The sequence below is a fragment of the Arachis hypogaea genome, chromosome 18 (assembly GCF_003086295.3).
Source record: "Arachis hypogaea cultivar Tifrunner chromosome 18, arahy.Tifrunner.gnm2.J5K5, whole genome shotgun sequence".
Taxonomy (NCBI): domain Eukaryota; kingdom Viridiplantae; phylum Streptophyta; class Magnoliopsida; order Fabales; family Fabaceae; genus Arachis; species Arachis hypogaea.
This window is the reverse complement of record NC_092053.1, coordinates 9,810,256-9,822,834: the sequence shown is the minus strand read 5'-3', so window position 1 is coordinate 9,822,834 and position 12,579 is coordinate 9,810,256. Positions and strand designations below refer to the sequence as shown.

At 32.0% G+C, this 12,579-nt stretch overlaps 1 protein-coding gene across 1 annotated transcript; it reads left to right on the top strand.

Moving 5' to 3' along the window:
• Positions 1-3,506: 3,506 nt before the first annotated feature.
• Positions 3,507-8,354, top strand: LOC112771546 (external alternative NAD(P)H-ubiquinone oxidoreductase B1, mitochondrial). Its single transcript, XM_025816314.3, has 10 exons — positions 3,507-3,838; positions 4,834-5,116; positions 5,319-5,525; positions 5,712-5,962; positions 6,582-6,801; positions 6,884-6,988; positions 7,101-7,364; positions 7,445-7,566; positions 7,708-7,827; positions 8,016-8,354. Exons 1-10 carry the CDS (start codon positions 3,759-3,761, stop codon positions 8,101-8,103), a joined length of 1,740 nt encoding a protein of 579 aa, XP_025672099.1. The 5' UTR covers positions 3,507-3,758; the 3' UTR covers positions 8,104-8,354.
• The last annotated feature ends 4,225 nt before the right edge of the window (positions 8,355-12,579 follow it).

Here is a 12,579-nt window from a genome sequence, read left to right as displayed (position 1 = left end):
GGTCTGCCGAACTATAGCTATAAGTAACCGATGTATAACGGTGATATCATTACTCATCTAGACTTCTAATTAGAAAAAAATATATACTCGTGAATAATTTCTATATTTTTAATTTAAAAAAAATATATATCATTATCAATAGTGAACAGACAACAAATATAATTTCTTTAATATCATGGTGCAATATCATTTTTGTGTACTCTTCATTTACTTGTGTGTATTCCTATGTATTCCTAGAAACAATAATAATTGTTATTTTGTAAGGTTTGCCAAAAACGATGATAATGGTTATTTTGTAAGGTTTGCGATAGACAAAAGTCAAATAAGCCATGGTGGAGGCAGTGGCCTTGGCCCGTTCTTAATACGTAATAAATCTGGAAATGCGTTCATTTTCGGAAGGAGAAACATACTGATTATCCATTCTAAAAGCTGAAGACCAACTATTGGAATAATATAAACATGAGTGCCAGCACATATTTTAAAGCAAGCAAGTCCCTTTGAACAGGGCTTTGCTTTGTTTTCATTATAATCAATAAAATTTTAACATGTGGCGCTTAATTTAAAAAAAAAAATAATATGGTAATAATATAATAACAAATAACGTTATTATGAATAAAGGGTTGGTCTTCATTTTATTATATACCAACTTATTTAACTTTACGTATATAATTAAATATTATAATTATTTATAAATTAAATATGATTTAAGTATTTAATTTAGTTATTTAAAAAATTATATTAAATAATTAAATTATATTTAATTTATTAATAATTATAATAATTAATTATAATTTTATTTTAATTAATAATTTATATTAATTATTTAAATCATAATTAATATAAGTAATTAAATTAATATTATCATAATCGAAATAGGCACCAGTATAGACAATTGAAAGAGGACTTGATTGAACACATATGACAAATTGACAATTTCACAATGCTTGTCGTCAACTATAGAACTTAATTATGTTTTTCTTTGTATTAAGTAATTTTATAAATTAGTGTAATCTCGAATTATATATTGTGTATTATTGTTATATATGAATTTATTTAATATTAATATCTTTTAATAGTAAATTATTTTTAAATTTATAAATTTAAATTATATTATTCAAAAAAATTAATTACATTAATTTCAAGTATTTTAATTAATTAATTAAGTGGGACCACAACAGGGATTAAAGTTAGTTCCTCTTAATGGAGAAGAGAGATACTTTGAGTTCCTATTTACTGTTTATGACGCAAAAGCTCATGTGGAGTTACTTTTTATGACAGATGGGCCATAAACAGGAACTGGGATGAGTTCTCTGCTGGAGATGGTCTAAGAGCAACTCAAATGCTAAGAAATAGAGTTTCTCTTCTGATATATGGGGACTCAATTACCATTGGAGTGAAAAGGGAAGAAAGGCTCTTCACGTAGATCAAGGTTGAGAATCCCTCTAAACAGGGACTTACAACAACCAATAAAATCATACTAAGTTAATAAAAAAAATAAAAATATATTAAATATATATATTAAATAATTAAATTATAATTAATTTATTAATAATTATAATAATTTATTATATTAAATACTTATATATCTATTTAATTAATTATTTATATTAATTTTTTAATAATTAGTTATATTAAATTATAATTAATATAAATAATTATGTTAAATTAATATCAAATATTATTTATATTGTTATATTAAATCATAATTAATTAAATTTATTTTACATAAAAAATAAATTTAATTTTTACATATTATAAAATAATTTTTAGTTGGATTATTTATTTTTATTTATAAAATTTAAAATACTAATCAAATTTAAGTTATTTATTTTAATATTTTATAATATTAAATTATTTTGAATTTATAAATTTAAATAATATTATTATAAAAAAATAATAATTATATTAATTTTAATTATTTTAATTAATTAATTAAGTGAGACCATAGTAGGGATTAAAGTTAGTCCTTCTAACGGAGAAGAGAGAGATTTTTTGAGTTCTTATTTATTGTTTATGATACAAAAGCTGATATGGAGTTACTTTTTATGACAGGTAAGTCATAAATAGGAATTGGAATGAGTTCTTTACTAAGATGGTTTAAGATAGTTGAAATTTATGGTGTGTAAAGAATTATTCGAGGTAAGAACAAAATGAGGCGGGAGAGAAGTAAAAATATCATATCTAGAGGAAAGGAATAAGAGAGAGGTCCGGCAAACTCAACCCAAATACCAAAAAACGTATTCTAAAAATTAAGATTTAATTAATTATTTTGAAAAAATAAATTTTTTTATTTTAGAATAAAAAAAATTCAATGTTTCGAAATATTTGGAGTTTGAAAAAAAATACACATACTTTGTGTAAAAGAGATATGTGTATTATTATAAAAAAAACATACCATTAAAATAATCTAAATTTTCAATACTTAAAAGAGTATATAAACCAATAAATTATAATTCAAATGACATAATTTTTTCATACTAAATTAAGAGGTTAGAGATTCGAGTCTCACTATCTTCGATAATAAAAAATACATAAAATTTTATTTAAATTTATTTTTAAATTTATAATCGGCACCAGAAATACGCATATTTAAACTTTTAATATATCAAAATTTTATTTAAATTTCAATCTTTTTGATTTGGCAACTTCTTTCATTACTTATTTAAATCTTTCGTTCTTTAGTTTTACTTCTCTCATCCTTATAAATTAGATTTCAAACTGCCATTATTCTATTTAAAGTAACAACACGTTAAAAAATAAAATATTGAATTAGTATACAAAGAGTCTGCACGTCGCTCTTTTAGAAAAAATAGCATACTGTTCAAATCCTCGTACTCACTTGTACTCCCACTCTCTTCTAAAGAACTTGGAAACGTGTTGTTTAAATTCTCTTTAGGAAATAGTGATTGGTTTCAAATCTAACTAAATAATAAAAATAAATTAAAAAAAGCGTATAGTTTAGAAATGTGGATGAATTATAAAGAATGAAAATTAGTTGCTTAAATACGACAGAAAAGGGAAGAGTTAATTGATATAAGTAGTGAAAAGAATGTAAAATATGAAAAATTAGAAAACATGAAAAATCGTATTTAGTGGCATGCATCAAGATTTTGATGCCAATAAAACAAATACAATTTCTATAACTATCCTTGTATTTTTTTTTTAAATTTAATGATACAACTATAACATTTATTAATATTTCATTCAATCTAAATAATAATAAAATATATAATTTTTTTAAAAATTGATCTAAATTAAATTATTAACATTTTTATTATTTTAAAAAATTATATTTTTATACTTACAAACACATATCTCAATTAATTACATATCAACTGCACATGTGATACTCATAATTAATTCGTTTATCCTGAAAACATAAATAATAAGATACAAAATGTATCCAAATTACTTATATTAATAAATAAAATATTTAAAATTGTTATTTAAAAAAAAGCCTACATTACATGCCGACATAATTAAAAAGGCACTTTATACAACAAAATATTGAGAAGTACCATCTTGCCCCCTTTTCCTTCAATTTTGAGCGCTGACAATATGATAAGTCAGTAATTGCAATAATTATTTTATTCCACGTGTCAAGATTGTCATAAACTGAGAGCAACTCTACTAAGTCCAAGTGTAAAGTAGATAGATAGACAAGGTAAGGATGTGTGTTTGGTTGTTGAATCTTCACTCATTTTCTCTTTTTCGTTTGAATCTCACCTGAATCTCATCAAATTGATTCGTGGTTCTAAATGAGGTTTGCTTCCTTCTTCACAAGGGCTTTCCAACGCCATCCTTCCTGCTCCAAGATTCTTCTCTTATGCACTCTCAGGTCCTGTTTCTTTGGTCTTTCTCTTTCCCTGCCTGTTTTTATATAGCAAGTTTCCACCCTAATGGGAAGGCTACTATTGTAACACTAGCACTTATGTATATATTATTTTTCATGTGGCAAAATGCCAAAACGTGATCGTGAAATAGAAAAAGAAACACAACTTTAAGACAAAGATTTCCATCCTTCATCATCAACATATATTTTGTTACAAGTTATCTTCTAGATAGGACTAAGAAATCACAGAATTGCCTCAATGAATGAAGGAGATTTAGTTTATGTTGACTAAAGTTTCTTTATTTCTTTTCATTATTAAGTTACTCTAGTTGGTTATAAATATAAGGATTGAACTCGGGGGAAAAAATTGATGCTTTATAGATATTCACAAATGACAGTTTTTGACAATCTTTTATTGCCAGAGGAAGTATACCAATTAGTTAATATATGATCAAGAAGAGCCTATAATTGTTGGGGAAAACATAGAAAACTGGTGATATATGAGTTAAACTTCGATGCACTGACCGTTTAAAATATTTTACCAATCACAATTGTTCTTTTGGATGACCATTCATGTGGTCAATGTAAAAGGTAGTTATTTTTGCTAATGTGTCATTATGTGATTGGATGCACATGTAAAATGGTTTTACACTGACAGTGTATCAAAATTAAATTCGGTGATATATATAGTTTAGATCGAAGCAAAGGCCTATACAATCCTCCTCTTGTAAATGAGAATCTCATTATTGACTGACATAGGAACCGGCTGCAAAGTGATTCCTGGTGATTGTTTCCTTGTTTATAGAAGTGATTTTCAGTGTAGTTTGACCTTGTATATTCCCATACACTCAGTTATTCTTCTTAAGCAACAGATTAGTCATGATCTATAATAGTATAACCTATGTGACTATATCCATTAATGTCTCTGTCTCTTCTACTGCAGCTTTGGTTGTTAAAGAATTGTCTATCTTATTGAGTTTAACTGTGTATGATAACTGCAGTGGTGGAGGCTTGCTGTCATACTCAGAATCACAATCTGAATCTATTACTGGATCTCCTGCTTCTAATACGAATTCTGATGTGCCAGCAAAAAAGAAAGTGATTGTTCTTGGAACAGGATGGGGTGGTACTAGTTTTCTCAAGGATCTCGATGCATCCTTGTATGATGTTCAGGTTGTTTCCCCTTGTAACTATTTTGCATTCACTCCTCTATTACCTAGTGTCACTTGCGGAACCGTTGAAGCGCGAAGCATTGTAGAGCCAGTTCGAAACATGGTCAAAAAGGTAAGGAAGCAAAGCAAGAACTCAACTTAGAGTAATCCATGTTTTTTCAAAGTAAAAATGGATCATATTTTAATTTCAGGTCACCTTAGGAACAGGAATGCTAGATTCATGGGGATTTTATTTTCCCTTTAGTTTATTCTTTCTAAAGGTAATTTAACAAGATAATTTATCGAAAAGATTTGTTGTTTCTTTCCTGTTGCAGAGAAAAGGAGACATTAAATTCTGGGAGGCGGAATGTCTGAAGATCGATCATGCAAACAAAACGGTATTGTGTAGGTCCAATATTGGGAACAACTTAGTTGGAAGTGGCGAATTTTCTTTGGAATATGACTACTTGGTTGTAGCGATAGGAGCACAAGTGAATACTTTTAACACCCCTGGTGTCAAGGAGCATTGTCATTTTCTAAAGGTACCTTTTTGTTTCGCTGTTTGTTTCTAATATAGAGTTTAGAATCATTTGATGGCTTGAATATATTTGCAAGTTTATCAATTCATTCAGTACATATTTGCACCATTGGCGAGGATAGAATAAGGCTTATCATCAAGGAGTCATTGCAATTTTACTTTCAAAATGTATTATATTTTTCACTTGCAGGAGGTAGAGGATGCACAGAAGATCAGAAGGGCTGTGATAGATTGTTTTGAGAAGGCTGTTCTTCCATCTCTATCTGACGAAGAACGAAGGACAAATCTACATTTTGTTGTTGTTGGAGGAGGTCCAACTGGGGTGGAATTTGCTGCTGAGCTTCATGACCATTTCCAAGAAGATTTAGTCAATTTATACCCATCTGTTAAAGATTTTGTGAATATTACAGTGATTCAATCAGGAGATCACATCTTGAACACGTATGTATCAAGCATTAACAGTCCGAATTATTTCTATTGCTTTGAGTCACCAACATTTAAACTTTGGTGTCTTCCAAAATTATTATGCATATGTTGCTTGGAAAGGATACTCTGCTATTCCATATATTGTTAACACTTTAACATCATTATGTCTGCTATTACTGTTCCTTTCACTGTTATAATCTTCCAGAATACATGGCAATTACTAAATTATGCATGATACACCAGATATTTTCAGTAAGAGATTCAACTATTTACTAAAGAACTTGAACAGTGTTTTAATAATTCAGTGTTAATAGTGCAATATTTTTGTGTTATTGTTTGTAAAATACAAATTATCCCCAAAACAAAACAGCTATACTAACAATCATTATTAGGATCTAAAATTTGTTTGATCATCCTATTGTGGTCTGTTATTCATGAATTATATTGCCTGTTAGAATTCTTCAAGCAGGGTCTTCCCACCACTAGCATTTGTCTTGAACCTTTGGTATTGCTAATTGCATGGCAAAAGACCAACCATTGATCAAGTTTGACTAATTTTCTAACTTCTTATATGTCCACACCACAGGCTCTAAAAAATCCCAGGTTGGATAAAAGTTCCTCTTTGATCTTGTAGGTTTGATGAAAGAATTAGTCTATTTGCCGAAGAGAAGTTTGGAAGAGATGGTATAAAAGTTCAAACTGGACGTCGAGTTATCAGTGTTGATGACAAAAATATTACAATGAAGGCAAAATCAACTGGAGAGATCTACTCTGTACCCCATGGACTGGTTATCTGGTCCACCGGGATTGCAACTCGTCCGGTTGTGAGGGACTTTATGGAACAAATCGGTCAGGTGTTGCATAATTCCACACATTTCTGAAACAATTTCCTTCTGCTTCTGTAACCTGTACAAAATTTGAATACTCTATGTGCAGGGTAAAAGACATGTGCTAGCAACAAATGAATGGTTGCGAGTGAAGGGTTGTGAATCTGTGTATGCTATCGGTGATTGTTCTTCAATAGATCAACAAAAAATAATGGTATGTATTACACCTTTAACAGAACTAATGAGCTCATTACATGCAACATGATACTAAATTCTTATCCAAGTTAATAGTGATATATGTTACATACATTTACCTCTACTTGTAGGATGATATTTCAGCCATTTTTGAGGCTGCGGATAAGGACAAATCCGGTACCTTAACTGTTGCAGAACTCAAGGATGTGCTAGATGACATAATTGTAAGATATCCACAGTTCGAACTGTATTTGAAGAGCAAACACATTTTGGATTTGAGTACTCTATGGAAAGACTCAGAAGGAAATTATAGAGAAGAAATAGACATAGAAGGCTTTAAGATGGCCCTTTCTCATATGGATTCACAGATGAAGAGTCTGCCAGCAACTGCACAGGTATGCATCATTTTATCAGTAACCGAAATCTTGTTTAATATGAATGGTGATTAAGTTTCTAATTGACTAGTATTGTCTAGGTTGCTTCCCAACAAGGTGAATATCTAGCTAGATGCTTTAACCGCATGCATCAATGTGAAGAGCATCCGGAAGGTCCTCGGCGATTTAAAGGCTCTGGACGTCATACGTTTCTTCCCTTCCGGTAAATATTATATATAGCATATGGCCAATGTCAACTACATTAATATGATCCTCTTCAGAAAATGTAAAATTTAGTGTGGTTTATAGCAAGTGGTTAATGCATTTAGTAAAAGGCAAATTTTTTTGTTGATTTTTTTTTTAGGTATAAGCACTTTGGGCAATTTGCTCCTCTAGGAGGGGAGCAAGCTGCTGCAGAACTTCCTGGAGACTGGGTTGCCATGGGTCACAGCACTCAATGGCTTTGGTATTCTGTATATGCAAGGTACCGAGTACTGATTATCTAAGTTCAAAATATCGGAAACTATTCTCTTCGATTATTTTTATCTGTCATTGTCACTTTTTGGATACATAAATCCAAGATGTAGCGGAGAGTGACAATGACAGGTAAAAAGAACAAGAATAATGTATGTACATCAGTACATGATTACATGTTGTTTAATTTGTGTTCAGCAAGCAAGTAAGCTGGCGGACAAGGATGCTAGTCATATCAGATTGGACAAGAAGATTCATATTTGGAAGAGATTCTAGCCGTATTTAAGTCCTAAATCAAAAGCTGCATTTGAACAGCTTTGAGGCTTTCTGTTTATCTGTTAATTGTCATTGTAGCTTTATTCATTATGTAGTTAGTGTAGTGATATTTTGAAGGTACAAACAAGTCCTTTGGAGACTGTTTGAGAATGTGAAGTTGTCTTGAATGGAGCATGCTCTTCTTTTATAGCTATCTTTCTCACTTGTAAAACTATACATTCATACTGGTAAATGGGGAATAGATCCTTTAGATCCTCTTAACTGAATTTTTCATATCGCATAAAACATTACATATGATATTGAAAAACAAAAAAGTTACACATGATCAAGTCATCTGAAATATTTACATTATTACATATGAGTATTTACTTCGCCTAATTGTAGTCTCATTCAATTCTTGAACTCCAGAAATGTAGATAGTTGGTTTCTAACGTGTTTCTTTGAATCTGTCTTCCTTTTTCTGTATATATTATTGCATAATTTTATGCAAAAAAAAGTATTAAATCAAACAAACAATTAATTTATCTTTTTTTTTTAATTAAAATTTTCATACAAATATCTTTTTTTAATTAAAATCTTCATACAAATATCTTTTGTGTGGTAGACATATTATATCATGACATTAGAAACATTTGAATTTTATTTTAATTAAATGGAACTTTAATTACATAAATATATGTTATTAATTGCAGATAATTTTGGTAGTGTTAAGCACATTTGTTGGTTTTTTTATTTAAATAAAATAAAAAGGGAACAATATTACCAGATTCTCTAAATAAAATTTTAAAACGTGAATCTCCTAAATCTATTAATATATACATCTTGTTAGGGTGTTGTGTGTTAGATAATATATTAAACAGTACACCCTAGCACAATTTATACATGAAATTCCTTCAAGAAATGCACATAAATCGTGCCAGGACAATGTGCTTTTCAACTTGAACATAACTCGTGCCAGGGTAACAGGAGTTACATGTTTTTTACCTAATTCATCCTAGGGTAGCACGATTTACATGCATAACGTGACACATGATACCCTAACATGATTTACATGCAACAACCTACCTCAAATACCCTAGCACGAGTTATGAATATAGAGAACCCCTGGATGCCTTCCCACGAGTTATGTTTCACAAAGAGATACTCCATTGACGGTGAAAAAGCTCTTGGAGAAGAGGAGAATTAGGGAAGAAGGCGGTCAACGGCAGAAGAGGAAGAAGAACATTCTGGGTCAACGGCGGAGCCACGGCCAATAAGGTTGCAGAGGACGGCGACGGTAGCTGCCAACAGCGGCGGTTGAAGGTTTGGTAGGTGGCGGACGGGGAAAGTGCACAGTGAGGCCATAATAGTTTTGGTTAAGCAGAGCGAGGAACGAAGGAGACATGTACCAATTGAACAGTATTGCTCACATTGTGGAATTTATCGACGAAAAGGTCAGTTGTCAAGCTTGTTTACAATCTATATAGTTGATGATAGTAACATATGTAGTTATCTTAATGTAATCTATATAGTTTATAATTTAGATATTTGTTAATATTTTAGCGTTAAAATGCTTAGAAATATTGTGGTTGTTGCGGGGTTTAGGGGTGGGTTTCACTTTTAATATATGTTTTTGTTGTTATGATGCATTGGTGAGTTGCGATTGTATATTCTTGTTTTATCAGCTATCCCGATGTGTAAAGAGCATTCGTAGGCAACAGAAGATGATATTGCATGACCATATAAAGTCGTACTTAGATAGTGCCGGATTACTACATGTTGCAAGGTTGAATGATTATTGGTTTAAGCTTGATGAACCACTGATTAGTGTATTTATGGAGCGATGTCGTTTCGAGACCCACACCTTTTATATGCCATTTGGGGAGTGCACGATAACTTTATAAGATGTGACATATCAGTTTGGCCTCCCTATTGATGGATTTTCAGTTAATGGATGTCTCAGGGTAGCTTTGTTCTGGGAAGACATTCATCGGATAATATTATTATAACCTAGGAGGTTATTCATTCGATGAGAAGCAAGAAAGATGAAAAAAGTTGGATAGCTATTAAAATCGATTTCAAAAAAGTCTATGACAAATTAAAATGGTCTTTTGTAGAGGACACCCCGATGGATATTGGCTTTCTCTCCCATATAACTAATCTCATTTATGATTGTATATCTTTTGCTAAAATGAGAATTCTCTAGAATGGGGATGAATTCGAAGAATTCACACCGTTTAGGGAGTATCAGACAGAGAGACCTTATTTCGTCCTACATTTTTGTTCTATGTATTGAATGCTTATCTCAACTTATTGATGCAGCTGTGGAGTATGGGTTTTGAAAACCAATTCGTTTGAAAAGAGATGCTTCGAAGATTTCTCACCTTTGCTTCGCAGATGACTTAATTTTATTTGCGGAAGCAAGGTTGGAACAAGCCGAGGTCATTAATAATTGCCTTAATGCCTTTTGTGATAGTTCTGGGCAGAAGGTCAGTTAGGATAACATTAGAGTCTTCTTATCCAGAAATATAAGGAACAATGTTAGAACAAGCATTTTGGAAGCCTTGAATTTCTCCAGAACAGATGATTTAGAAAAATATTTGGGTGTGCCTCTTCATCACTCCAGAGTTTCGAAAAACACTTTTAATAATATTATTGACAAGCTGAATGCTAGACTAAATTTTTGGAAAGCCTCCTCGTTGTCTTTGGCGGGAAGAAATATTCTGGTGAAATATGTTCTTTCTTCTATTCCATCTTATACTATGTAAATTGCTTTTTTATCTAAAGTTACTTGTAATGCTATTGATAAAAAATGCAGGAATTTTCTTCGGAGAGACACCAATCAAACTCGCAAAATTCATTTGGTGAGCTGGAAGAAAGTTTGCGAACCAAAAAAGTCGGGTGGCCTGGGAATTCGCCATGCTAGTACGCTCAACGATGCCTTTATGACGAAAGTTGGGTGGGAGCTTATTGAAAATAAAAATGCCTTGTGGGCTAGAGTTCTTCGGTCAAAGTATAGAAGCGGAAATGACATTATTCCGAAGGTGGAGCGAAAACAAAGTAGCTCTAACTTGTGGAAAGGAATTTGTGTCAGGTGGGATATTGCGGAATCTAACCATATCTGGTGCATTGGGAATGGTTCTAAAATAGATTCCTGGAAGCACAACTGGGTCCCTCGATTAGGGAAGCTTGAACATCACATAACTCAGGTAAGCAATGATATTGATTATTCTGTAAACTTGACTGATTTTTTTACCGTTTCAGGATCCTGGGACATTGTGAGACTCAAGGAGATCCTGCTGGAGGATGTGGTCAAAAGAATCGTGGCGTTATCCCCCCAATTCCCCTTGGAAGCCAGCTGATCATATTGCGTGTGCACCCTCACCTGATGGAGCGTATAGCCTCAAGTCAGCTTATCAAGCCATTCAAGACACTCCTAGCAACCCTAATTGGCTCTTTAATTTGGTTTGGAGCTAGAAGGGTCCCAAACGAACTCGCTCTTTTCTTTGACTCGCTGCATGCCAAGCCATTCTAACTAATGCCGAACGAAAAAGGTGCTACCTAACTCAAGACTTGTCTTGCCCTCGCTGCACTCAGCATGAAGAATCAATGGAGCATGTTTTACGTGACTGTTACTTTGCCAAGAACATATGGAATGCCTTCATCCCTGTTGTCCAAGCACCTTCCTTCTTCAACACAGACGTCGTTCATTGGTTGGAGAGCAACATGAGGCGTCCAAGTCACTAGCCTTGCCTCTTTGGTGTTGCTACTGCCTTTTTTTTGTTCTACCGCAATAAATTTGTCTTTGATAGAAAGTTTATTCTTGTTTCCATTGTTGTGCGCTAAATTAGAGCTCGAACCGATGAGATTCTAAAGATTGATAAATATTAAAGAAGGAGTTCTGTCAATGTTGAACTGCAGTGTCTCATTCATGGCTTCCGCCACCGGAAAAAGTGTTGAAACTTAATGTGGATGGATCCTTTTTAGACTATCTAAATAGTGCTACTTGTGGTGGTTTATTTAGAGATCACTTGGGAGATTTATTTTGAGTTTCTCTTGCAATCGTAGAAGCTGCTCGATAATTTACGCTGAATTGTGAGGCATTGCCTGTGGTTTACAAATTACTAATGCTCAAGAGTATACAACACTTATTGTGGAATCTGACTCTGCCTCTGCCCTTCAATTTTTGAGAAATGGGTGCCTTGCTAACCATTCATGTGCTCTCCTTGTAGATGATATTGGTGTTCAGGCCAGTAAAATTACAAATATTTTTTGGTCCCATTTCTTTTTAGAAGTTAATTCGATTGCAGATGCGTTAGCTAAAAAAGAACAAGATCTATCTTTCATTCTACATATTTTTTATGGAGAATACTCACATGAAGACATCTTTATATGAAGATGACATTGTGAACCCTTAGATGATTAATCAAATATATTTAGTCAACTTTATTAATTCATCCAATGGTTCATAATGCTATCTTCATGTGAAGATGTCATCATGGGAGTA